Raw genomic sequence first — 25,737 nt, 5'->3', positions numbered from 1 at the left:
CAGCTGTGAACATACGTGACAAACTGAGGGAACCGGAATGATTCGGGACATGGAGAATTTTGCTTCTAAGTCACCTGCTTTCCCTCCGAACGTTGTCCCCACTTGAGACTCATGCTCAGTGCAGCCCTCCTGGAAGAAAACCCTCATCATCCAGCCCTCCCTTATGCATTGGCCATGAAGTGGCTCATGCTCTTGTTCCAAGCTGATAATATGCCCCTGGGAACTGACCACCCTGCACCGTCCAGAGGAGGAGAACTCAGCCCTTCCAGGGATTTTAACTAAAAAAATGATCTGCAAGACCCCTTAGGCTGATGGTACCAAGTCATCGCATGGCAGTCACCCCACCAAATGTGCTCACTTATTGATGATGCATTTGCAGCATCCTACTGCTGGATTTCTTTCTGTGTGTATATAGATGAAGTTCGATACTCCAGTTAATGCTTCCTTCCCTCTCCAAACAGGGCTCTCCCGGCGAGCGCGGTCCCGCGGGATCAGCTGGCCCAATAGGCTTGCCAGGGCGACCTGGCCCCCAGGGACCTCCGGGACCCGCAGGTGAAAAGGGAGCTCCAGTAAGTACCAGTTTAACAGCTGTGGGTCAAATATGTGTATCTATTTGTACATATGTTTACAGAAATGGGTACAGTAGGAAGCTGAGCATGCAGACGTTCCCTGGAGTGGGTGTATAAAAGATTTTAAACAGAAAAAGAAGAGGAGGAATTTGATTAGAAAGGAATTTTCTCATCTTGGGTGCATCAAACCACTGAACGTTAGCAGCTCAACTGCTCTGCTTGTGACACCCGTGCTATCAAAAATGGACGTGATCTCAGGGACCAGAATGTCTTCGGGCAATGAGAAGGGATGAGGACTGAACAGGTGAAATGACAGCCTGTGTGACCTCCCAGTGACAACAGCCAAAGGACAGGCCTCTGGGCAGAGAAGTGAGCCAACCCCATCACTGCTTACAAGGATGCAGTGGCAGCAGCCATCTCCACTGAGCCCAAATAAACCCTTACCCTCACTGCCCCAGCCAAGGGGCAGCGCAGGGAGGTGCTGCGGAGGTTTCGGCTCATTTTCCAGGGATGCTGCGTGCTGCTAAAGCATCCGCGTTCCCGCTGGCGCCCGGGGAAAGAGCCGCTCCCGGCAGGAGCCCGCGCAGAGTCCTGCCATATGGTCCCTCTCCTGCGCGTTCACCAGCCAGCCCGCGCAAACTCGCACGTCTTTCGCTCCCCAGGCACGAGCGTGAAATGTCACGTGCGGGCAGGAGGGAGTGGGCTGGCATGACTATTTCTGTCCCTGAAGAGCCCAGCACCGTGACAGTCCCGGGGAGGAAGGATCTGCCTCGAATTCATGCCTGAATGGTTTTGCAGGGACTTTTGGGTTGCCTGCCTCAAACTTGAGCTCAGCTTCAGACCCAGCAAAATGAGCAAATGCTGGCATCGGTGATTTCGCACTACACGAGGACACTTACGGTGATTGATTGTTGTTATCAAAAGTGTTTATCAGCCTCTGTATTCCACACTTGCTGGCTTATTAGAAACTTCAGCAGCTAGTCCAGAGGCAAGAATTTCCTGGTGAATCAGCTTTATGAACATCTGTCCTGCCAAGTACCTATGTGATGTATCAGTGGATAGATGAATAGGCAATTTATGTGGCATCTAATTATTCAGAAGAGAGCACCCAGGATTCAGATGCAATTAAATTATGTACAAGGAAACTGGAAAATATTCACTGTTCAGTTCCTATAAACAAACAAATTTGATTGAAGGCTCCAGGTCTGGGGAATATGAGTAGATGTTTAAGCAGGAGGCCAGCAGAGATTGCTTTATTCACTTCAGGTGTTTTCCTTTGTCCAGAAGCTCAGGAGAGAGCTCAGGGCCTCCTGAGAAACCCCTTGTTAGTTGGGGATCAGCCAGGGAGGGAGCAGGCAGTGAGTCCTCGGGCAGCCAGGATTCTGTAAAAACTGGCTTGTGAGGATAAAAATTAGTTGGGGTCTTGTTTGTCATCCAGAGAGAGATGGCAGAGGGTTCAGATTAAATCTGATTATATTGCTATAGTGGTGAAGTTGCAGCTGTGGTCTGGGTATTCACCATTTAGATTTGTTTGTTCTTTCTTTATCTCTCAAGATAGAAATTTTGTCTTGTTTCAGACAGCAAGCGCAGAGAGACTGATGAAATACCAGCTGGAAACTGGTTTTGCTATACATACCCATATAGTCAGGGGTCATTAGCAGCTGAATAAGATGTTAATGGGCTATAATGGGCTGGTTGGAGGGTGGAGGAGAGCTCTGTGTGACCTGCCTGTTTGCTCTGCTTCCAGGGAGAGAAGGGTCCTCAAGGACCGGCTGGCCGGGACGGCATCCAGGGCCCGGTGGGACTGCCAGGTCCAGCAGGTCCTGTCGGCCCCCCCGGCGAGGACGGAGACAAGGTGGGAACAGCAACCTGCTGCGCAGGGTCACTGGGAAGGAACTGGGCAAGGTGCCCCATTGCCACCACGCTGCTTCCACCACACCGGGTTGGATGTGCTGCCGGCCGTAACACGAGGATGTTTTATGGTGCTGGCAATCCCGCGAGGTCAGCAGCATCCCATCTGGGGAGCAGCAGGCAAAGTGGGCTGTGTGCGCTCCGCCAGCCAAACCGCTTGCTGAAACCCAGTTAACCTCCCCCCCGAAGCCTGTAGCAGGTGGCCTGCCCACAGGTGCCTGGCCTTTCCAAATTAATTACTTTTCCCCACTCTCTCATTAAGCCCCCCTGGACTGGAGGCTTCTTAGAAAACATTAGCTGGGATGAATCACTCATCGCTGCTAACAAGGTCTGCAAAATAGCACATCTTGCATCGCATGGCAGCTAAGGAAAGTTTCAGGATGTAAGAGTTTGGTTACCCCTGGAGCGGCCAACAATCTGGTCTTTTTCAGAACATTCAGGGGTATTTCTGTGGGAATTGGCATCCTTGGGATGAGGGTGCAGACACACAGGACTGTTGCTTGAATGTTGAGGTATGGAAGTGGTCACCAAGTGAACTAACTGTGCCCCTTTGTACCTGACAGGGTGAGATCGGGGAGCCTGGCCAGAAGGGCAGCAAGGGCGACAAAGGGGAGCAGGTGAGTGGGGTGGATGTTGTCATAGCTGCTTCCCCGAAGGAGCGTGGCTTTGTTGTGTGATTTGCTGGAAACAGAAAACAATATAATTTTAATTTCTTCCTATCATTGCTTCATCTTCTCCTTTGCTTCACCAAATACCCACAGGATGTAAAAAAAAAAAAAAAGTGAGTGCCTGAAGTGTGAGCTTCCAGCTCCCAGGAATTCACAGAGATGTTTTCCCGTCACCCATGTACTGTGTAAATATCTGTGAAACATTATCAGCCCTTGCCACTAAAGTTGGGAGTTCGGCTGTAGTTCCTTTTCTTGTTGCTTGCAGCACACTGAAACACCCTTTATGTGCTGCTCAGAGCCTGAGGAATGGAGAATAAATTACACATAAGTATCCAGAGAGAACTGAGTGGCGTGACATTGCTTTGCTGGAACTAAAATGCATTTAGACATTTCTGCTGTGCCATTGGCACCAGGGCTTGAGGGGTGCTGATGTGTCTGGGGAAACTTGACCCTGTCCTCCCTCTCTGTTTTGGGAATTAATGCATGTTTAATGGAGGCTGTATTGAAGGGCATCACGTTTTCCAGGTGAGCTTTTTATTCTGTGATCCTAATGGTGACATTGCACTTCTGTTTTGTAACAGGGTCCACCAGGTCCTACTGGCCCGCAGGGTCCAATCGGTCAGCCTGGCCCAGCTGTGAGTATTGTCCCCTGTTAGCAGAAATCCCTTTTCTTACCATAAAATCTCCTGGAAAGCACTGCTGATGCCCAGCACACGAGTAGGGCATTGCTTCTGGCTGCAGCAGGAGATGGTGGGGATGGGGCTTTGCATCTACCTCATGTCTTTGGTGAGCTGTGTTAGATTCTTTCCTCATAGGGTGCCGATGGAGAGCCAGGTCCCAGAGGACAGCAAGGTCTCTTTGGTCAGAAAGGTGATGAAGGACCTCGAGGTTTCCCTGGTCCCCCAGGCCCAGTGGGTTTGCAGGTAATTTGCAGCATCGAGGGAGAGCTTAGGGTAACGAAAGCTGGGGCTCCACCTGAGATGTTCACAGCTAAAATTCATCCCCTCCGCCTCCACAGGGCTTGCCTGGACCACCTGGTGAGAAGGGAGAAACGGGTGACGTTGGGCAAATGGTAAGATGCTTTCATGCTTCTTTTTTCCTCACTGACATAGACATTGCTCCAAGAAACACGTTTTAAATTTGTCTCCCTTGTCTCTCAGGGCCCGCCAGGCCCACCTGGACCCAGAGGTCCATCTGGACCACCAGGAGCAGATGGTCCACAGGGTCCTCCCGGGGGAATAGGAAATCCTGGTGCAGTGGGAGAGAAGGTAAACCGTCCAGACAAACCTGACTGAAGCCTGCAGGAGTTTGCTACAACACTCATGCAGGGGCTTTGCTACACCGGCAGAAAACTCAGCGCCCTCCAGAAATATAAGCGTGCTTGTCCTCTTTTTCCCTCTGCAGGGTGAACCTGGTGAATCTGGTGAGCCTGGTCTTCCTGGCGAGGTCGGCCTGCCGGTAAGTACGCTTCAGGGTGGCCCTTGCCCTGATGGAGAAGAGCTTTTCTTCTTCGGTGGTGTCCCCTGAGGAGCTGGTTGAAGGGGTGTCAGAGAGGCAAGGATGGGGCTGCAGGGACTGAACTAGCCATGTCCTTGGCTTGGGTGTTGGGTGACACATCGCCGTGTTACTGCATATTTATAGTATAATGTTTAGTCACCAAAAACGGGCTACCCACGACTGAACAACATGAACACCATTTAATCTTTGTGGGAGGGGACTGCTAAATCATGTCCTCATGTCTTGAGATACAAATAGAGCTTCTTTCTCAAAGTGATTAAAAGATAATTAGAGATCAGTAAGTTGTTTTTCTGGATAATAGAAACACCCTTTTTCCTGTTCAGGGTCCTAAAGGTGAAAGAGGTGAAAAGGGTGAAGCAGGTCCCTCTGGTGCTGCTGGTCCACCTGGCCCCAAAGGTCCACCAGGAGATGACGGTCCCAAAGGAAGCCCTGTAAGTACCCCTTCTTGTCCAAACAGTGCTTCCTTGTCTTGCCTAGCAGAGATTTCTGCATGAAAAGTTGTTTTCCAGAGATTTTTGTGAAAATTCTAAATAGTTTACCAGTTAGAGAATTGCCTCTAGTGATAGGTGATATTAGTCGCCTTCTTTAGGGTACTAATGAGGAAAAGACCCAGCTGTACCATGTCTTCCAGCAATACTTGAATTATTAGTCCTTTTAGCAGGCTATTGGAAAACTAACCCCTATGGAGAGGGCCTGCACTAGGTTTACTTTGCACTTGAACTTATGTATTGCCAAGGTCCTCTGCACCAGCGCGAAGTCTCCAAAATAGCATAGAGGAGATTGGTGTGAATCTGGGAGTTGTACCTCTAGGGTCAGATCCCTGCTGATGCTAATTGCTGTAGCTCTCTTGAAGCCAGTAGAAGCTATACTGATTTATACCAGATGACAATGGTACAGTATTTATCTTGCTGGCTTCTTTGATGCTTCCTGGCTGAAGAAATTTATTATGCGATAAGCAAAGATGGCATGAAACAGCAGAGGAGGCAGGAGAGTTAGTCATCTCTCTTAACAGATGGGTTTTTGGGATATTGCATTATTGGTTAAAGCCCATTGTCTGAACGCTGGTCTCAGAATCATTTGAAGTACACAATAGACATTGTATGGAGGAGAATGGTGAAGTGGTTTGGTCATTAAATGCTTTGAAAGGATCTTCATGTGAAAAATGTTAGGCACCATGTAGTAAGCAACAGCAAAATCTTCTAATCTGCACATTCCCCAAAGCTGCGAGGATTTCACTGTCACTTGTCCGATGTATTTATCAAAAACTAGATGAAACTCCCAGTGTTGCCTCTGGAGCTTTATTTAGTCTGGATGCAGAGCTGGACTGGTGACTGTGAGAGGATGAGGTTACTGAAGACGCAAAGATGGGTTGTGATCTGGGATTGTGTTTGAGGGTAGGGAATTGGGATTTTGCTCTGTAGCGTGATTCCCCGTGTTGTCGCTGCGGTAGCAGGCACTAGTGCTCTGCAATTCCCCAGATGCGAGATCTCTGACTTGAGGATATCCCTTTTCTCTCTTTGCAGGGTCCAGTCGGTTTCCCTGGTGACCCTGGTCCTCCTGGAGAACCTGGTCCAGCTGTAAGTGTCTGTCTCTCAGAAGGGCAGTTAGGTTCCTCCTCTTGGTTTAGTGAAATTCAGCTGCGTGCTGTTTGTTCACCAACAGCTCCTCTGGCATTTACTCTTCCTTTACTTGGGAAAGAGTAGGAAGTCCCACCAAAAGACCACTTGTCTGACAACCTGTGGGGCAGTAGCTATACGGACGCTGCTGTCCACAGGATCTGACACAGGACGTTTGCTGTTGCCACTGTTCTCAACGGGAGATGGGGAGGGATGGTGCCTGGTGACATGAAGACCACATGAAGCATGCCTGCTGCTGCTGCCACCCTGCTCAACTCTATTCACACCTTAAATACACGTCCTTGTTTCTTTCTTTCTTCCTTTTCAGGGTCAAGACGGTCCTCCTGGTGACAAAGGTGATGATGGCGAACCCGGACAGACTGTGAGTAACTGGGTAGCTGAGATCTGTTCCCCATCAGTCCCCATGGTTTCTCTGTGCAGATCCAAAGACTTTTACCACAGAAGGACAATACGGCACCTAATTCCCACCAGCTTCTGCTGCACTGGTCCCCTGATGCCTGTCCCTCCTGTCTCTGCCAGCCTGGCTGCTGCCATCCATCCGGGCTACTTAGCAATACATCCTGAAAGCAGAAATTAACTCACGGAAAAACAAAATCTAGTCTTTCATTTTAACTTTGCCTTCCCTTATGGTATTTCATGGTGGGAAGGGATAAAACAAGATACCACCTGCACCCCCGAGGAGGTGTCGGGAGTTGTACTGGCCGCCCACACCTCGGCTTTGCACAAACTCTAGATCTCAACTCAAGTTTTACACATTTGCTCCTCCTTTCAATGTCTCGTGGTGCACTTATGGCTTGTTCTCCTCCCCTCTCCATCTAGGGTTCCCCTGGTCCCACGGGAGAGCCAGGCCCCTCCGGACCCCCAGGAAAAAGGGTAAGCTGATTGTTCAGGAGTATTTTTCCAAATGTATTTGTACTGGCTTTTTGAAACTAATGTTATTACTAGGTCTACAGTAAATGCAAGGCAGTAGCATGTAAAATAAATAATAATAATAATAATTTTAAAAATGATGATGCGTCATCCACAGCTATTGGAAATTGTTGGGAAGTTGTCAACAGAATCCCATGGACTTTTTTTGAGATTTTAACACCCAAAAGAAAATACAAGTATGAGGTGCTCCTGCTCTTCCTGCCTTGCTGGCAGAGCCCAGAGATTCATTTAGCAAGAAGCTAATTTAAAAAGCTTTTCAGAGATATTTGTCTCCATTTTGTCTTTTTCCCTGGGGCTGTAGCATCATTTTGCTAATTCCAGTAGACCATTTCAGATCAGTGTGATCTAATTGTGTTTTGCATCTATTCTGTACTTTCTCTAGGGCCCTCCTGGTCCAGCTGGTCCCGAAGGAAGACAAGGAGAGAAAGGAGCCAAGGTAAGAGCTGAATGTGATTTCACTTCTGTTATGCCCTTTGTATGCCAAAAGGATCTCACTTGCTGACAGCGTTGGTGTTTAAAAGACAGTGATTTGATTTTGCTGCATGTTACAACAAATTAGCCTGAATTTCGGGCCGTTGGCCTCAAATTCAAGCTTCTGTTTCATCTTTTAATGAACTCTGTGGAGATAATTAGGGCTTGGTAAGGTCATGGGAATGTTTTTCTTGTTTTGAAATGACAAAGTGCCATATTTGGCAATTTAATGTGTTGTAAATAATATAGCATACACAGCCCTACATCCTTTCCCAGGGCAAACACAGCATTATTGGACCAAAATTTTGGTAAGAGTGGTGGAGAAACGTAGAGTGGGATTGCAAATTATAGATTCAATTGTTACAGCAGCCACAGGAACACTGATGGCGGAGGATGTCCTCTGCTAGCTCATCTTCCAGGACCGAACCCAGGAAAGCTTTCTGCTCCAGAGAGCTCGTAGCCAAAGAGCTGTTCCTGCTGGAAATCAGCAGAAATAGGCAAGGCTGAAAAGTGAAGGAGTTCTGAAGACTTGTCTTCAGTGCCTAAGGGGTAGGAAGCAATAGGAAAATCAACAAACAAAAAGTGTCAGATGCTTTGCGTGGACCTGCTTCACTCTGTGACATTCTGATGGCAGCCACAGTGTATTTGAGAAGATTGTTTGATGCCCCGATGCAAATTAAACCATGCTGCCTCTTGCATCTAGGGTGAAGCTGGTTTGGAAGGACCTCCTGGGAAGACTGGCCCAATTGGTCCCCAAGGTGCTCCAGGGAAGCCTGGCCCTGATGGCCTTCGAGGGATTCCTGGTCCAGTCGTGAGTATTCCCAAACTGAGCAAAGTCTGAGAAAGCTTCTTGGCAGGGTTGTTCCTGGTGTTCTACCATAACCCATCTGCCTTAGAAGATGCCTTTCTCCCAGAGTAATGTTCCGTTTATGCTTAAATGCCTGACAGCAGACAAAGCATATTTAGTGGAAATAATATAACAGTGAATATCATCTCCCAGCATGTTTTATTTGAGTCTTGGGTCTGCTCACCCACTCTCCATCGATGAGAGTTTCCATGACCTCCAAAGTCCCTTTTCCAGTAGACATCTGAGCAGGAAAGGAACGTAAATCCTTTTACATTTACCATCTGTGGGAAGCCAGGGGAAATGTTCTCTGGTACAGGGACCAGATAAGGACGGGTGAATAATCAGAATAATCCCAGCTGGGAGCACTGCTGTCTTGAATGATTGTTTTGAGGAAATTTCACTGTTTTACAGGGTGAACAAGGTCTCCCGGGATCCCCTGGCCCAGATGGTCCTCCAGGCCCAATGGTATGTCCAGACCATCAAATTCCATGAGTTTTTGAAATAGGTGAATGCATTTTACATTAATTCCTTTTCTTTTGTTTTCCCCCTGTCTCCCAAAGGGCCCACCGGGTTTGCCTGGTCTTAAAGGAGACTCTGGTCCTAAAGGGGAGAAGGTGAGAATGGCACACACGATCTCACTGCATGACCTGACGTCCATGTCTGGGTGTGGGGGGAAAAAAAAAAAAGTCATTGTAGAGGGGTCCTGCAGCTGGCATGACATGGCTGAGGAGTTCCACCAGCCCTATATGTGCGCTCTCGTGCTCTGGAAACATTGGATAGATCTTTAAAGGAGAGATGGAGAGTCACGAGTATGGCCCAAGGATTGAATCAGGTCCTGCTGTGGCCGAGCGTGTGGTGCTGCCCATCTGGGTCCAAGACTGGGTTTCCCATCCCCGTATCACCAGCACTGATGGCAGCGAGGTGACACAGAGGACCTCAATCTCTGCCTTCCCCTACGTCAGCCCTTGCAGTCCATGGCAGCTCTAGTTGTCAGGGCTGCCTGAACACGGGCAGAGCAGAGGGCTCGGGGAGGTGCAGACACCTGGCTTGCTTTAGGGCATGATTCTCAGTCCTGTAGAAATTTATGCAGTATATGTTAGCACACAAAATGAGCAGGTGCTCTAGTGCAGCCGTTCTCTTTCTATATTTGTAGTTTTTTCTATTGCAAAAAAGCTAGTGCTTTGCTCTGCTCTGCCGCTTCCAGGTGTCGGGGATAGCTACAAGCTCCTATCACCTTAGATATTTGGGGTTGTATTTAGAAATGTCTTTGCTGGGTAGCTTTGGTGTTTGGTTAACTCCAGCAAAAGAGGATAATTAACATCTGCTGTTTTTTCCCTAGGGTCATCCAGGTTTAATTGGTCTTATTGGACCGCCAGGAGAACAGGGAGAAAAGGGAGACAGAGGCCTCCCAGGCCCCCAAGGCTCAGCAGGACCCAAAGGAGAGCAGGTAAATATTCCGTAAGACCATCACGGAATGTGCTTTTGAGCTGTGAGGTTTGCTGCCCTTGAGCAGGTACGGCATAGCAGAGGTGGTCAACCTTGGCAGGAGACTCTTGCTAATTTTTGAGGAATATTTTCTATATTAATGTGCTTTATTCTACATTTAAATTGTAAAGATGTTCCAAATTACACATTTTAGTGGAAAGCAGATTCTCAAGGGTTGTATGAAAAGAGTTAAATAGACTTGGAGGGATGGTAACATTAAATATGAATCTAGAGGACTGATTTTTAAAAATTGTGTGCCTAAATGAGTTAGGAGATTCCCTGGTCATGCTCTTGTCTGGATCATGCACACACTTAAAAACCAGTTAAAGCTCCAGATTTGAATGGAGTCCTCCAAAACCGGGTGGTCATCTGCAAGCAGATGTTAGTTGCGTAGTCATAGGCCAGCATTGCTACATGCAGATCAATGTGGTTCTGCTTTTATTTTTCAGGGTATCACAGGTCCTTCTGGACCAATTGGACCTCCAGGGCCACCAGGATTACCGGTATGTGACAAATAATTATTGTTGAATTCCTTGGGAGCTATGCAGTCTTTCTGGAGTCACCTTGGTGCTCCCAGATATACCCAGCACAGTTCTTTTAGCCTGACCTTGTATGAGGATGCTGATGGCAATGGGTTCGCCCAGCTGAGCCCGTTAAAAACACTTGAATGAGTTACTGGAGAACTGGGGGGTGACATGTGAGTGAGAAATGGGCGCAGCGGACACGGCGTGACCAAGGCAGGGAGATTAGCCCACCCTGTTTCTCCCTCTCACTTTCTTTTGGACTATCTACAATCACGAGGTGATTTCTTGCTCTTTTTGCTATTTGCATTTATTTTTTTTTTTCCCCTGGATGCCCAAAGGCTGCAGCCTGGACACTTGGGCGACCAGTATTTGCTATTGCTGGGTGTCCTCAGCGCAGAGCCAGGATCAGCCCTGGGTTACAGTAATCACACAGCAGCTTTTCCAGTCCCCATCCAAGCAGCACTGACACAGATAGCTCCAACACAAATGTTTTTTGTGCATCGACAAATAAAAGCAATACCGAACTCAAGTGGATGTGAAAAATGGAAGCAGAAAGGAAGTGAATTACCAAAAAAACCACCTTGTATAACACTACTCTGTCTCTCTCTCAGGAGAGACTGACTTCTCTGCTAGGTAATGTACTGACTTCTGTCTTTATTTTTCTCTATACAGGGTCCACCTGGTCCCAAAGGTGCTAAAGGATCATCAGTGAGTATAGACAGTGTTAAACGAAGAGGCTGAGGAGCTCTTATTAAGTGCATAACCTGCCGCGATGCCTCCACATCAGTGGCATTAAGGCAATTAGCCAAAGATGACTGTAGCAAATGCAGCCTTTTCAGGCTGTCTAAGCCCAGAAATTATAATTGGGAGAGGTTTCTGTTGCACACGCTGTACTTCATTGAACATCAGTGCAGCAAAGATCATATGGAGGAATCCAGTGCATGGTCCTTAGGAGAAAACTACTGCTGTAAAGCAGAGAGTATTAAAAATAGACTGTGAAGCGGGAGGTGGCAAGCTGAAAAGTGGAGAACTCTGTGAGAAATGTGACACTGAAACAAGCTTCATGTTACAAATTTCCTATGCAGGCAGCAAAAAATTCCTTTTGGGTAACTTCCTAGTGTCTTTCTCCCATGCAGAATTCAGTGTTTTATTAACTCTAAGATTTTATTTGATTTTCAAAACTGTTGAATTGATTTGGAGAGTTAACATTTTCATGCATTGGAAGATCCTTCCTTTTCCATAGGCAACCTAAGAAAAATTTGACTGTTTAACCCCAAGTGTTTGACTGATCTTTTCTTTTACCTAAACATCGAAAATAACCAAAATAAACATTTTCTTGGAGGTGTGCAAGGAAACTCCTTTTGTGTACCTGAGGGGATAGGAAGGAAGGTTTTCCCACAAGAGACTATTAAAAGAAATAATGTTTAGGATGTGATAAAAGTGACAAATGCTTTTTCCTGAGTGACTCATGTTTTTTTCCTTGTTTTTACACCCAGGGTCCAACAGGTCCAAAGGGTGAATCGGGTCTTCCTGGGCCCCCAGGGCCTCCTGTAAGTAGAACCCATTACAAAAAGTCTGAAGTGGGGTTCAGATTAATGAGTGTTGTAAAGTTAGGAAGTAGAAGATTTCTGGACAAAGATTCAGCATATCGGGAGTTCTAGCAATGGATTGGCATCTCCTAGAGATGCTGGGGAAGAAATCAAGATGTGATGGGAGAAGTTACGAATGGGAAAATGACAGGATGGCCCCAATGTTCGAGCCTGGTGGCCAGGGGGTTTTATCAGTACCATCCTGGGTGTTTTGCATGTCTAGTGTGTCTCCTGTGACCCTGCTTTGGCTGTCTCTTGTCTCTTCCCCACTGCCAAGGCAATGAGAATTTGTATCTTCTTTCCCCACAAATCAGGGTCCTCCTGGAGAAGTCATCCAGCCGCTGCCCATCCAGTCTTCCAAGAGGACCAGGCGAAACATTGACGCCAGCCAGCTGGTGGACGATGGAAATGCCGACAACTACATGGACTATGCAGATGGCATGGAGGAAATTTTTGGCTCGCTGAATTCCTTGAAACTGGAAATTGAGCAAATGAAGCATCCATTGGGCACTCAACATAACCCAGCGCGTACCTGCAAGGACCTGCAGCTCTGTCACCCCGATTTCCCAGACGGTGTGTCCCGGGACAAAGGGGGTGCGGGGAAAACACTGGGGGGTTCCCAGCTCCACGCAGTGAATACAAGCAAGTGCAGGAAGAGAAGTAATCTGGGGAGTCCTTGGCCCTGGTGCCCCATGAGGAATGTGGCTGACAGAGGAGGAGTACGTAGAGAAGGGTTGGTCTAGGTGATCACTGTCGGTCCCTTCCAACTGAAATATTCTATTTTCTTCTAAGAATGGGGATATATGATGAAAAATAGCTATTCCTGTAAGGTACCACAGTATTATGTGGAATCAGAACATAACCAGTTTTCCAAAAAATACTTATAATTAGTAGCCTACAACAGAGATGAAACATGCCTGGTAAGATGGGTGCTGAAGTGCCTATTGTCCCTCCTTCACAGTGCTGATTCTTTCTTCCCTTCTCTTCCCTCTTGTGCACCCAGGTGAATACTGGGTTGATCCTAACCAAGGATGTTCCAGGGACTCTTTCAAAGTTTACTGTAATTTCACAGCTGGTGGAGAGACTTGCATCTTCCCTGATAAGAAATCTGAAGGAGTAAGTCCACACAACTTTTTTTTTTTTTTTTTTCCCCCTTATATCATGGCAATAAGAGATTGTTTGCTAATATGAATATTCATAGACAGTCAATTTCAGGAGAATTGAACAATAGTAAGGATTAAACACCCAGAAGATTTCTTTGTTGCTCTGTGTTGGCTTCTAAAATGATAAGGAATATGTTTACAAAGGGAATTTCTTTGAGTAAGTCAGACTTAAACTGTGATGTGAGGCAAGTCTTTGATGATTTCACAGGCATAATAAATGCTAAAACCTTAATTTTGTTACTTTGCTTTACAAAGGCAGAAGTGTGTGTTGGCGCAGGAACTGTGGCTCCCTGTGAGCTTCATTTAACTGATTCCTTGTCTTCCCTCCCGCAGCCGGGCTGCCGCTCTGCTGTCTGCATGCATAAGCACCACTGATTCCTCTACCCTTACTGTGTCTTCAGGCAGAGCAGATAAATGTTTATCTTCTGTCATTTTCCCTGATGTTTCTTGTGGGTAAATGATCCTAAATGATTGCAACTAGCCTCAGTGCTCTTCCTGGCACCAATTCACAAGGTTGATTAAGTTATTTGTGTAATGATGTGCTTAGCTCAACCATACTCATAATTTTTGTCCTGTGCCTGTGCACTGTTTTACGGAGTCCCTGATGCCTGGGGACCAGTTCTTGCACTGGCCAAGCAGAAACTCTTGCAAAGCAGCCTGCGGGAGATCTCTCAGTGTCACGGTTGTGCTCCAGCTGCGTAAAAGGTGCAGACAAAGCTCTTTGCTCCAGTGAAAGCCATTTGCTTGCTGAATTTCATCCACCAAAAATATGTGCCAGCACAGGACAAATAACATACAAGATAAATCTTCTTTGAGTTTTTGTTAGGGCTGTTTAAATAGGGAATGTATTTCTTCTCCTTTGCATTAATTTGCCGTGGCTCTCCTCAAAATGTTGACAGCTACACAAGCGGAGTCTGCCCATGATCTTACAGTTGCTCAGACTCCTGACACGCTGACTCTGCGAGTGGCTTTTTGGCCCCATCTCGTCCACTGTGGAGCTGCTCTTCTGACCGCTGCGATGCTCCTCAAATGCAAATTGTGCTACACTTCTGCAATGCTGTCGTAAATAAGAAAAAGCTTCAGCCTGCTCTTTTTTCCACGTAGAGGAATAAAGCAGCTACCACACCAGCATTAAGTATTGGCTGAGTGGTTTTATTATAAGCCACAGCAGAGTTTAAGCCATATCCCCTTTCAGTCCATCCTTAACCCAGCAGAAACACGCTGACTTGCTTTATGGTTCACGTGCTGGAAAGGAAAGGACAATCCCAAGACACCTGCATATGGCTTGGCTGTTGTTTTGGGGGAGATTTACAGCAGAAGTGAGGGGGAGCTTGTGGGAGGGTAAGGGAGCAGACAGCAGCCACGCTCCTTCCTTGTGCTCTGACTCAAAGTGATTCAGCTGCTTAGACAGGGCTGCCATAGAGGATGCTCCAACAGCTCATTTCTTGTCAAGGTCACCCCCTGCATTGCTCCAGGTAGCTGGAGCTCCATCACGTGTGGTGGTCCAGCACCGACTGCGGAAGATGCGCTGCCTGTGCCGCACCTTATTGCTGCACAAGCACAGGAGGCAGGCAGAGGCTTTTCCTTAATCACATTCTTTGCCTTTCCCAGCCCCACAGCATCCGGATTTGGCGTTAGACTGACAGCCAGCCCTCTCCGTTACCGGCACTGCTTCTCCACCCCAGCCCTCCCATGAAGATCAATGCATCTTTTACCATTGATATTTCCTTTTCTTCCTCTCTCTCTCTTTCCTTTTATCTCTCCTGCCAGTAGACTGCACTGCTGGTTTTGCATCCAAAGGATCTGGGAGGCAGACATCATTAGCCCTTAGCAAAGGAGGCTGGTGCCCAGGCAGCGCTGGGCACTCGGGCAGCACCACGCTGTCCCATTCTGCTTGAGAGGCTGCTGGCACCTTAGGGCTCTGCCAACTGGTCTTGTTACTGCTGTATAAAGTTTAAGAAAATATATTAAAGGAAGTTAGACAGTTTCAATAAGACATGCAGACTCTGCTTGTAGAACTGAATGTAACTTTTTTTAATTTCTTCTTTTTTTTTTTTTTTTTTTTTTTTTTTTTCTCTCTTTCCTCCTTGCCGTCCACAAACTAGGCTAGAATTACTTCTTGGCCAAAGGAAAACCCAGGCTCCTGGTTCAGTGAATTCAAGCGCGGTAAACTGGTAAGATGCATCTTGGTGCTTTCTGTTTCCTTTAACCCGTGTCATATTTTACAGAGTAAAATGGCTCGTTGGCCCAAAGAACAGCCTTCCACATGGTATAGTCAATACAAGCGGGGGTCTTTGGTAAGTGGCTAACCGTGGCCCTCTAGTCTCAGAGCGTGTCATCTGCTTTGGTATGGCCAGACCTCTTGCACTCTGCATGCTGGACTAATAACCATCGCAAGTCGCGGCATGAACATTTAAGGTGGAATACTGAAACAGAAACAAAACCCGATGGGGACACTTCTTCCAGTCTGCTGGAAACTTAGGAGCAGGGGACGGCTTTCCCCTGCGTTAGGAGGTGACACACCGACATGCTGGGGGGCCCTGCAGAGCTGGAGCTGCTGCAGGTCTGTCTCTGCAGCGGGGCACATCCTGCACCGGGACTGTTGCTGTCTCCTAAGCAGTTCCCGTTAGAGCAGGGGCAAACTGGGTGTCCCTGTGCTGCTGTCCCCCAGCCTGATCCTGAGAACTGAGGGACCCTCAATGTGATGATGCTTCAGCCCGTGCTCGCTGGGGCCCAGGCTGAGGCGCTGAATCTGCACGTCTCTGGTCTGCAGCAGGTTTTTCCCCAAAGGATGGACTTTGTGTCCCACACTGGAGATGAGCCACGTCAGGGGCTCCCATGCCACCCCCCAGAGCTTGGGAGACGTGAAGTCATTGGTTTAAAGGAAGATTTCAAGCCACGTGCGTTTGCCAAGCCTGGGGGACAGGAATTTGACAGTCCCAATTAAGGACTTTTTCTAAGGGAGAACTATCTCTAGGTCAAACAGTGTTTGATGTCAGCAAGCAAACAAGACAGCAACACATAAAACAAAGAAAAAGCTCTGATATTTTCTTCTGTGACAGGACATTCATGTTGTGGATAGATCGCTCCCACAAAGCCCAAGCCCTGGTCGGGGATGTCAGAGCAGCAACTGCTTAGTGTAAGCCAGGTCTCCTTAAGCAACAGAAATCTCCCACCTGTGTATCAATTCATGTAGGATTAGTGGGATGCAGCTAATGAGCTCAGTCAAATCAGGAGAATTAGGGAAGAAGGAAATATTCAGTGGATAAAACCAACCTGCCCCTGAAAGCAGGAGCTGCTCTGACATACTGGGCTGAGCTGCCTCGTGCATTCATCCTCTCCCTAGGGCAGAGGTTTCTTGCAGTGACCCAAACTTCCACCTTAAAAGGCAAACAACAATGAAAATCACAGCGTTGTTTTCCTAAGCTGCATTTCATTGCCACTAAACACATTTTGCTCTGATTCTGCCCACAAGAAGGATATGGCTTCTGCAGCTTTTCTGCATTACTGAATAAGGCCGCAAAGCCAAGGCTTCAGCCTCATAGCTCCTTGGAGGTCAACTACTCATAGCTTAATTACAGAGCACTTCATCAGTTAATATTATGAGTACCTCCATTACTCCATCTTCTCTGCTTTTCCCACCCCCTCTCTGTTTATCATCTATGTGAGAGGCTGAATTACCACCCTAGAGCTTAGGGCCCATTTTTTTATATAGGAATTTCAGTGCTACTTGGAGCCCTTTGTTCCATCTTTCTCTGTTGCCATTTTCTTGCTTTTTTTACCTGTCCTGCATTTTCTGTTTGTAAAAAAGCCACCAGCACGTAGAAGACCTGCCTAAGCAAACCACAAAACTGTTAAGCACACAAGCCATATAAGTAAAGTTGGGAGGTTTTTTGTTTTTAAAGTACCTCTCATTTCACCCCAGTCAGCACTTAAAACCATGAGATTGGTAAATGGAGGAGACGTTTGCCTGGATCCAAGAGCAGTTGAAATCTGTGTGTAGGTAGGCAGCACGAACGAGTTTGAGTTTCCCCTCTGGGTGCAGCGTTGCTCCTGTCCCTCCATAGAGAAGGTCCCTGGTGTCTTTCCACGCAGGCTGAGCATGGTCTCTTGGGGGTCCTGGGCCCATGGGGATCCCCGAAACCAAGGGGGAGGTTTCCACCTGGCCGCTCAGCGCTGCTGATGTGTGAATCTCGGTGCTTGCACGAGATGCGCAGCCGCGGAGCTGCTCGCCTTTCTTCTGGGGATAGCTGAAGTAAGAACACAGTATATATGAAATACAAAGAAATCATTGTTTCGATGCTTCGGCACTGTCACTAATCAATGGCACAGAGTACTTGGAGCTGTTTTCTTACTATTTCTCATGCTGCAGCTAAACTGCACTTAGAGGGATAAAAGGCTTGCAGATGTTTTTGTCTGGACACTCTGCTTTCCTTCTGTGTGTGCTACACACAATTCCCAGTAGCTCTAGCAAGGCCTGCCACCCATCCCGTCCTGTTATCCTTCGTAGCTGTATGGCATCTGCCACAGAGAAATACTATCACAGAGAAAAAAGGAAAAGATTGATTTTGGCAAAACGGTGTTCCCACGAGCAAGGCTTATGCACACAACCCAGTGGCTCCAGCTGCAAAGCTGGGACAGGTCTTCGTGCAATCTGCAGAGCCAGAACAACAACTGAGACCCTGTAACGTGCAGTCAGGCTCCCAAACCAAGCACGGATTTGAAATAACAAATAAGAGAAACAAGAGAAGTGGGTCCTGCAGATCAGTAGTGCCACGTAGTCATCTTTTTGTGTCCCCTTTCTTCCACGTCCTGGTGGTTTTCTGGTAGCTTTCCTCCTGGCATGTGTGGCTCTCTCATGGTCAGTCATATTTAACTCTCAGGAGGACAGCGCAACAGTATCCTGACAACCGGTTGGTATATTTATTTATTTTTATTATCTTTTTACTCGTTATTTTATTATCTGGTTATGAATCTCTTCTACTGTTTACAGCTCGCACCGATGTTTCATGATACCTCGAAGAACACTGCGCTCTGTGTGTGCCTGTATTTTTCTCCTGGTTGTTTCTAAAGAAACCCACTGTCCATAGAGGACAGTAACAAACAGCAGCTCTGGTAGCTTGGCCATGGCTGAAGATGCCACCTGAAGTACAATTAGTTTATACATGCAAACTAGTAGTGCTACTGTGAGTTTGCCTCCTTGAGGGGGGGTACAAGAGAAAGTCCAGAAGGGCCTTGGTGCTGGAAGTGGGTTTCAATAAATTGTATTTTGCAGAACTATATTTCTAGACACCATTCTCCAAGGGAGAAAAGGAGCCTGATGTGCAGAACGGAGCAAATCCCTGTGCCAGTGCAGCTCTGCGTTTTATGACATGCCCTAAGGGCAGCAAATGCATTTTCCCTTTAGTTGAGCGTAGCCTTGCTGAGCAGGGAAGCACAGAGACCTTATCAGCAGGAACAGGATTGCTGCAGATTACATGCAAAGATTGCTTAAAAGCCAGTGTATTGGTGCCTAGGAAAAATGAATGGGAAATACCCCAGTGTGTGCAGAATGAAATACCCACAGCAGTCAGAAAATAATGTCAAATAGGATAGAAAAATAAAGCCCCAAGCCCTTACAGAAATCTGCTTTTTCTCCTCTTTAAAAACTGGAGAAGTATGCTCAGTATTGGCTTAAACGTGAGACATAGATCCCCAAATTTGCTTAGCACTGCACCTTTTTGCAACCAGAGCTGAAATCCCCCTTCCTTTCTCCTCCCAACCTGTGTTAGCCTTATTCTTTTAGCTCACAACTAGCAAGAGAAATAAACTGCTCTTGGTAGCCGCGCCCTGGCCGCGGGAGGACCACAGCAGCCCCGTGCCCATAGCGTGACAGGAGCAGTGGCTGCACCCCGTGGGGTGGCGAGACTGAGCCCCACGTGTGGGGTAATAAAGATGGATGAGACTGGTGGTCTTCGGAGCCCCCCCCCCCCCAAACTTGCTGTGCTGCCCCTCACTGCCCAGTGTTTCCCCTTCTCCTAGCTCTCCTACGTGGATTCAGACGGGAACCCCATCGGAGTGGTGCAGATGACTTTCCTCCGGCTCCTGAGTGCTTCAGCCCACCAGAACATCACCTACAACTGCTACCAGTCCGTAGCCTGGCACGACGCCACCACCGACAGCTACGACAAGGCCATCCGCTTCCTGGGCTCCAACGACGAGGAGATGTCCTACGACAACAACCCCTACATCCGAGCCGCCCTCGACGGCTGCGCGGTACGTGGGCAGAGCTGGTCTCGGCCAGTGAGCATCTGTCCCCCCTCCTCTGGTTGCCCAGCACCATCTGCCTCGGAGAAAATGATCTCCGAATTTCCTGTGCCTGCTGATGTAGTTGCCTTGAGGGCTGTCCTCAGCATGGGAGATGTTGAGCTTGGCCTTCCATATGATTGGGAATAAATGATTCCGCTCAAGGTCAGGGGAAGCTGCAGCACCTCTAGAAAGCAGATTAATTTGCTTCGTTGCTGGCTCTGCATAAAGGAACCTGCCTAAAACCACCCGTTGCTTTTAAATGTCCCCCCTTGCCTTTGCTCTTACCCTCTTTACTCACACGGGGAGAGGCGAGCCACAACACCCAGTTGTGTCCGAGTTTTTCAGGCTTTGGTGGCAATTTTTTTTAAGTGCTTTCAGCAAATCTGGGAGGCAAAACATCTAAGTGTTTGGCATTGAGTTGGTTGGGGTGGTTTTTTTGCGGCACGCTACTGCGTGCGGCCCCAGGAGGGCTCTGCTGGTTACTGGAGTGCACCCAGCTCCAGCCCAGTGTCACCTGAGCTGCTGGAGGAGCCCAAAGCAGCGTTTTGGTTTGTGCCTGCAAACCCCTGCCCCTGCCAGGAGCTGCCTGTGCCCTTGGGAAAGGGCAAACCCCAGCAAGTCCTGACTCTGTACGGCAAGATGAGATGAGGCTGCGGGATACAGGAGACAGAGGTTTGCACCCCTGCTCGCATTTCAAATGCAACCTTTAGCATCTCTCTCTCTAGCTCCGTTCCCTGTGACTTTTTTGCCCCGAGAGCAGAAGCGGGCGTTACGCTGCAGCCCTCCTCTCCCCGCACAGCCTGTGCTGCTTTGCACCTTTGCTTTGGCCACGAGCAACAGCCAGAGTTTCCAAAGGAGCCCAGCATCCTCCCTTGCTTCTGCCTCCTTCTGTTGGGTGCCTGATTCAGGACTGAGTTCTAAAAAATCTGCCCTGAGGAGCTAAAACTTTGGCAAAGCAGGTGCTGCTTGCATTTATTTTGAGACCCAGCTTGCTGGTGTAAAAGCGTGCATAATTCTCACCCTCTGCAACTGCGGTTCTTGAAGCCCACGGGACGGAAAGATTGAGATGTTTGACAGAAAAAGCCCTCCACGTAATTTGAGATGAAAGTGGCTCTGTTCTGGCACACACGTTTTTTGCTGTAGGAGCAATGAGAAAAATCAGATGAGAATCACTTCTTTTAACACTCTCGCAGAGAGGAAAAGGGCAGCCATCCCGCTTCTGGAAACACTCAGAAGCCGCATGGGGAAGTTTATCCTCAAGTACTTCATATCTCCTGTTAATGCAACGTGTCCTCGGTAAAAAAGTGCCTTCCCCTCCCTTTCCCTTTTCAAGTCTCAGGGATGCTACAAGAACACACTTAGCGCATTTTAAGGCAAATGTGCCTGCTGAAAACCCTTTTGGTTTAAACGATTTGGCTCAGGTGCCCTGCATTCCTCTTCCTAACGAGGGAGATTTGCATGGAAAGAGGACTGTAGCTCCTTAGAGTTTTTTCGCTTGGTTGCTTCTCAGAGGCGGCTGTTAGCAGAGCCAGTCTCAGTGTTGCAAATAAACGACCTGTGACAAGAGCTAAAGCAGCGGGAGCAACAGGAACCCGCGGTGGGGGAGCCCCAGGAGAGGCTGAACGAGCCCCGGGTGCGATGGTGGGGCACAGAGATGTCATCTGGCTCAGGGCTTTGGGCGTCACTTCCAAACCGGCGTGCCCCAATCCCTCCTCTCTGCGGGAGTTGTTCCTGTAGGCTGTAAAAAGGAGGTAAAATACGCCAAGGGAGCTTACTGCTGCCTTGCGGAAAGAGGCTCTGCATCTCCTGTACCATCTCTGGTACCCTGGTAGGTCATCCTTCCTGAACCACGGGCAGGATATTTAAGATTGAGCCCTACCAGGTGAAAAATGAGGTTGGGCTGCCCGACACGGGGTTGCTGTTGGGGTGCTGGTGGGACCCACGCTCCGGCCGTGGCGGAGGCTGCTGCAGCCGGCGCCGGCAGATCTCCGGGGCTAATGTTCCGGCCGTTATTTGAATGTGTTTTTCCTGATCTTACAGCCCTTTCTCAGTAGCTGTGATATAGCCTACTCTTCTGAGACGCACAAATCAGAGGGTAAGGGAGAGCCAAAAGCTGCTCCATAAATTCACTTGTTTGTGCAGCTTTGTATGCCCTCGGGTGCACTTCTGCTCCTCTAATAATTATTTATATTTCGGAAATAACTGTATGGCTACCAGGCACGATAAAAAGACAACATCACCTTGTGAATTCCATCAAACTTTAAATGTAATCTTTTCAGTAGTGCTCGGATAATAGTCAAACAAATATATTCAAATTAAATCGCTCACATTTGCTCAACAACCCATGCGTGTCCTCAGGGAGGCAAAACAACTATACCACAGCCACAACAATTTTACCAGGCTCCTGTTCCAGCTCTGAGATGTGCTGACAGCAGAGTTAGTGGGTTTTTTATCTGCATGGCAGCAGCTTCTTCTGCTCCTATGTGTGGGCTCAGGACAGTCATCTCCAAAGGGCGTGCTCAGTGGTTACCATCCCACTTGAGAGCATGTCTGCTAAATCTGCAGGGCAAATGTGTCTTTGGGTGCTGGGTGCCTCTAATTCAGCTCAGAAAATGCCTGGGCAAGATCGTCGCCATATCCCCAGTTGACTGGTGAATGGTCATTCATGCTAACTTGCTCTTGTTGGGTTGGAGGCATCATCGGAGCTCCTCTCTCTCCCTCTTCTCCCCATCAGGCAAAGAAGGGCTATCAGAAGACTATCTTGGAAATCAACACGCCCAAAGTAGAGCAAGTACCTATAGTCGACATCATGTTCAATGACTTCGGAGAAGCGTCACAGAAATTTGGATTCGAGGTGGGACCAGCTTGCTTCATGGGCTAAGAGCCACCTGAAAACTAGTCTCCAAATGAGCAACCTCGTAACCTCATTGCGCCATTTAATTAATTAAAAAAAAAAAAAAAAAAAAAAGAAAAAAGAAAAAAATAATTCCTTGTCACATGCACGTTCTGAAACTGGACAGCGATGGGTTATTTTTTTCCGTTTTGTTTTGTTCCTCGTTTTGCCCGAGTTCCTCTGTGCCACCGCACCCACACGTACCGAACCGCCGACCGAGAGGACCGTTCCCACGACAGACGCAGAATCGCATGACCGACCGCCGCACGCGTGGCCCGGAGACCTGTCCCCACGCCACCGCTGCTCCCACCGCTGCTGCTCCCCGGCCACCCAGCAGACCCCACCGCCATCAAAGATCTCTTCTTCTTCTTCTTCTTCTTCTTCTTCTTCTTCTTCTTCTCCTCGCCGCGAAGCAATACCAAGCGCTTGTCTGTAGATTGTTGTTTGTTTGTTTGTTTCTAAGGGAAAATGGAAAAAACTTGAAACTCCTGTGTTCAGCTTGACGTTGAAGTCCCGGCAGTCCTGGCTCCAATCCAAACCCTGCCGAAGCTCATCAGAGGCATTTCGTTGACTTCCAAGAGATTTGGATCGACTCTAGCAAGTAGACGTCATGGCCATTTCCAGAATTCTAGTATCTCCATTGAATCACGTTACTCTACATTTTACAAAATTTAACCCATGAATTTGATAGCTAAGTCACACTGGGCATCTCTTTCCCACGTATTAAAGGTGCTTATATTTTTGTATGTTTGTAAGTAAATATTTGTATTGTACATTATTTTAAATGTTTAAATGTTTCTGGCTTCAAAACATGCATGTGACCCTGTCTGTATGAAAACCACCACCCTTCCCACCATCCCAGCCAAGCATCCACCTGGGAATGAAGACGGCAGCTCACGGCCCCACCGCTCCTGCCTCTTCCCCCCCCCCAAGCCTGGATCTGGAAGGGCTTGGAGTTACACCCAGGCACGAGCCTTTGCAGGATGAGGGCCCAATGCGTGGCAAACCAGCCCTCCAAGCCACAGCTGCCTTTTGGAACGATTCGCTTCAAAAGAAAGAAATTAAAGCCACTTTTTAACGAGATTTCTCCAAAACGTTGACCTAAAAGCAGGATCTGCTTTGAGTCTCTGCCTTTTTATACACTTGCTTACCTTAACATACATGTTTTAAATTAATTCTTCTTTTTTTCCTTCAGCATTCTTTTAAAATAATAATAATTAAAATAATCCATTCCCAGCAGCAGATTGCAGTGGCAGGGGAAATCCATTTGTCTTCTCTGAATATAAAGTGTAAGAAAAAAAGGAAAAAAAAAAAAAAGGTGCTTTTTATTTTTACATGTCTCTATGGTGCTATCTATTTGAATAACTTTAATACAACACTGGTGATACCCTGCCATTGGCCAATCTCCCACCAGCCTTTGCTTTTTAGCCACTTTCAACACAGACTGCAGGCTTTTGCTACAGTCTTTGATTATAAATGCATGCCGCCTTCATATTTGTTATGTAGAAGACCCGCTCCTTTCCTTAATCGTATTGCAGTAGCTTATACAGTCCATGTAGAAAAACTATTAAGTGTGCTTCCATCTTTTTAATTTTTTTTTTTTTTTTTCACCCCCCTCAAGAATATTCATGCATTTTGTACGGTGGTAACCATACCAGATTGTACTCAGTCGCTGAATGTTTGTGGTGCTAATTTATGTATTTGCTGGATGTCCTGACGTGATGCTGAAGCCGTGGGGGTGCCTGCCCGCCGAGCGCTCCCGGGAGTCTGCAGTTTTCTTGGTCTTCCCACAGTGGCTCTGCCAGGATGGCTTCTTTTTTTTTTTTTTTTTTTTTTTTTTTTTTTCATGCAGCGTTTTCAGCTCGCAACCTGCTGACACCATCTTCTTTTTCTGTTTGTTTGTTTGTTTGTTTTCTCCCTGGCCGTTTTCCTTGTTTAGATCTCTCAGCTGGAAAATAGATGTTGCAGGGTGTAATTTTTTATTATTATTTGGCCTGGAGTATTACAGCAACGCTTGAGCCAAGGGGGGTCTTTCACCATAAAGGAAAAGATATCACATTTACTGTGAAGAAAAGCCTATATATGATGTCTTTTCCCCCCTCCTTCCCAAGCAGAAAGCAGCAGCAGCCAAGGAAGGGAGGCGAAGCCATGCTGGAGGCAGCGGCGATGCCGCACGGTGCTTTTCGGTTTGGGAGAGCCGTGTCCATCCATCTCCCTTCTTCTGTTGTGTTCTCTCAAATTTTTTTTTTTCCAACTTGTGGGGAAAAAAAAAAAAAAAAAAAGGTGCTACCTTAAAAACTGCAGACTCCGGCAGCAAAGCAGTGAAAAGGAGGATATAATAATATATAGGAGAATTCAGCTTCTCAGTCACCTTGGCAAGAGCCTTGTTCAGGAACAGTGGGAAGGTCAGAAAAGGTTGCACATTCCTCTGCAACAGAAAAGCCATATATTGATGTATGTACACACGTGTGCATCTGTCTAGGTCATGTGATTCTGTTATAAATTTTCATCAAGGGAGCTTTTTTCTTTTATTTTTCCTTTTATTTCTCTGCTTTAAGAAAAAAAAAAAAAATTCCTCTGTTGAATTCCACAGTGTTGTAATTGTACTGAGCTCCAAACTGTTCCAATTTCCCCAGACCACTTAGCTACGGTATATTGCAATAAAATTACTACTTGTATTTGCAGACATTCTTTTTGTGTAATTTTATTTCCCTCCTCCCTTAATATATATGACTTGAACAAATGTTGATAAGAAAAATAAAACCTATGGAAAAAAATTTTAGTACATAAGGCCCTTTTTAAAATATAGTGTCAAATGACATATTGTACATTTCTTCAAAGTCCAATAAACATGTCATAAAATTTAAGTGTAATGCCCATAAGAGCTATTTTTAAATATTTTAAACCTGTGTAATAAAGGAATAAATGTAATAGATTTTTTTCAATAAATCAAGTTTACTGTTTCCACCTAAACCAACGTGATGTGAATGTCTTCTTGAAGTTGATTGCAGCGTGATTTCCCCACGACCCCTCTGCTCAGTGGTGCCTGAAGAGTTCATCAGAGGAGCAGTGGAAGTGCGTAAAGGTAATATATACTGTAAAATAAGAAACCAAACCCATCAGAGAGAGAACTTCCCGGCCTAGAATCTTTTTTTTTTTTTTTTTTTTTTTTCTCAGCGAGAAACTCCAGTGGACCCAACAGTACAGAAATCCAACCCCGGGGGTTTCAGCGGCCACCCCAGCA

The 25,737-nt window shown here is 47.1% G+C and overlaps 1 protein-coding gene across 2 annotated transcripts in view; it reads left to right on the top strand.

The window, feature by feature from the left end:
- COL5A1 (collagen type V alpha 1 chain) overlaps nt 1–25,177 on the top strand; it is a 160,608-nt gene extending 135,431 nt beyond the window's left edge. The window contains exons 42-66 of one of the 2 annotated variants that reach the window (XM_042786648.1): nt 462–569; nt 2,317–2,424; nt 3,044–3,097; nt 3,730–3,783; nt 3,964–4,071; nt 4,167–4,220; nt 4,309–4,416; nt 4,553–4,606; nt 4,990–5,097; nt 6,190–6,243; nt 6,611–6,664; nt 7,123–7,176; nt 7,616–7,669; nt 8,408–8,515; nt 8,963–9,016; nt 9,112–9,165; nt 9,891–9,998; nt 10,486–10,539; nt 11,233–11,268; nt 12,057–12,110; nt 12,464–12,722; nt 13,153–13,265; nt 15,541–15,609; nt 19,334–19,567; nt 22,335–25,177. In XM_042786648.1, coding sequence (XP_042642582.1) covers nt 462–569; nt 2,317–2,424; nt 3,044–3,097; nt 3,730–3,783; nt 3,964–4,071; nt 4,167–4,220; nt 4,309–4,416; nt 4,553–4,606; nt 4,990–5,097; nt 6,190–6,243; nt 6,611–6,664; nt 7,123–7,176; nt 7,616–7,669; nt 8,408–8,515; nt 8,963–9,016; nt 9,112–9,165; nt 9,891–9,998; nt 10,486–10,539; nt 11,233–11,268; nt 12,057–12,110; nt 12,464–12,722; nt 13,153–13,265; nt 15,541–15,609; nt 19,334–19,567; nt 22,335–22,481 — 2,262 coding nt within the window. In that variant the 3' untranslated portion in view covers nt 22,482–25,177. Of the gene's footprint in view, nt 1–461; nt 570–2,316; nt 2,425–3,043; nt 3,098–3,729; nt 3,784–3,963; nt 4,072–4,166; nt 4,221–4,308; nt 4,417–4,552; nt 4,607–4,989; nt 5,098–6,189; nt 6,244–6,610; nt 6,665–7,122; nt 7,177–7,615; nt 7,670–8,407; nt 8,516–8,962; nt 9,017–9,111; nt 9,166–9,890; nt 9,999–10,485; nt 10,540–11,232; nt 11,269–12,056; nt 12,111–12,463; nt 12,723–13,152; nt 13,266–15,417; nt 15,487–15,540; nt 15,610–19,333; nt 19,568–22,334 lie in introns of both variants that reach the window. The other variant, XM_042786647.1, reaches the window with a different exon arrangement.
- The last annotated feature ends 560 nt before the right edge of the window (nt 25,178–25,737 follow it).

Source organism: Tyto alba, unplaced genomic scaffold (assembly GCF_018691265.1).
Source record: "Tyto alba isolate M040663 unplaced genomic scaffold, T.alba_DEE_v4.0 Super-Scaffold_11, whole genome shotgun sequence".
NCBI classification, from domain to species: Eukaryota; Metazoa; Chordata; class Aves; order Strigiformes; family Tytonidae; genus Tyto; species Tyto alba.
Note: the sequence above shows the minus strand (reverse complement) of the source record. Positions and strands in the feature narration are given on the sequence as shown.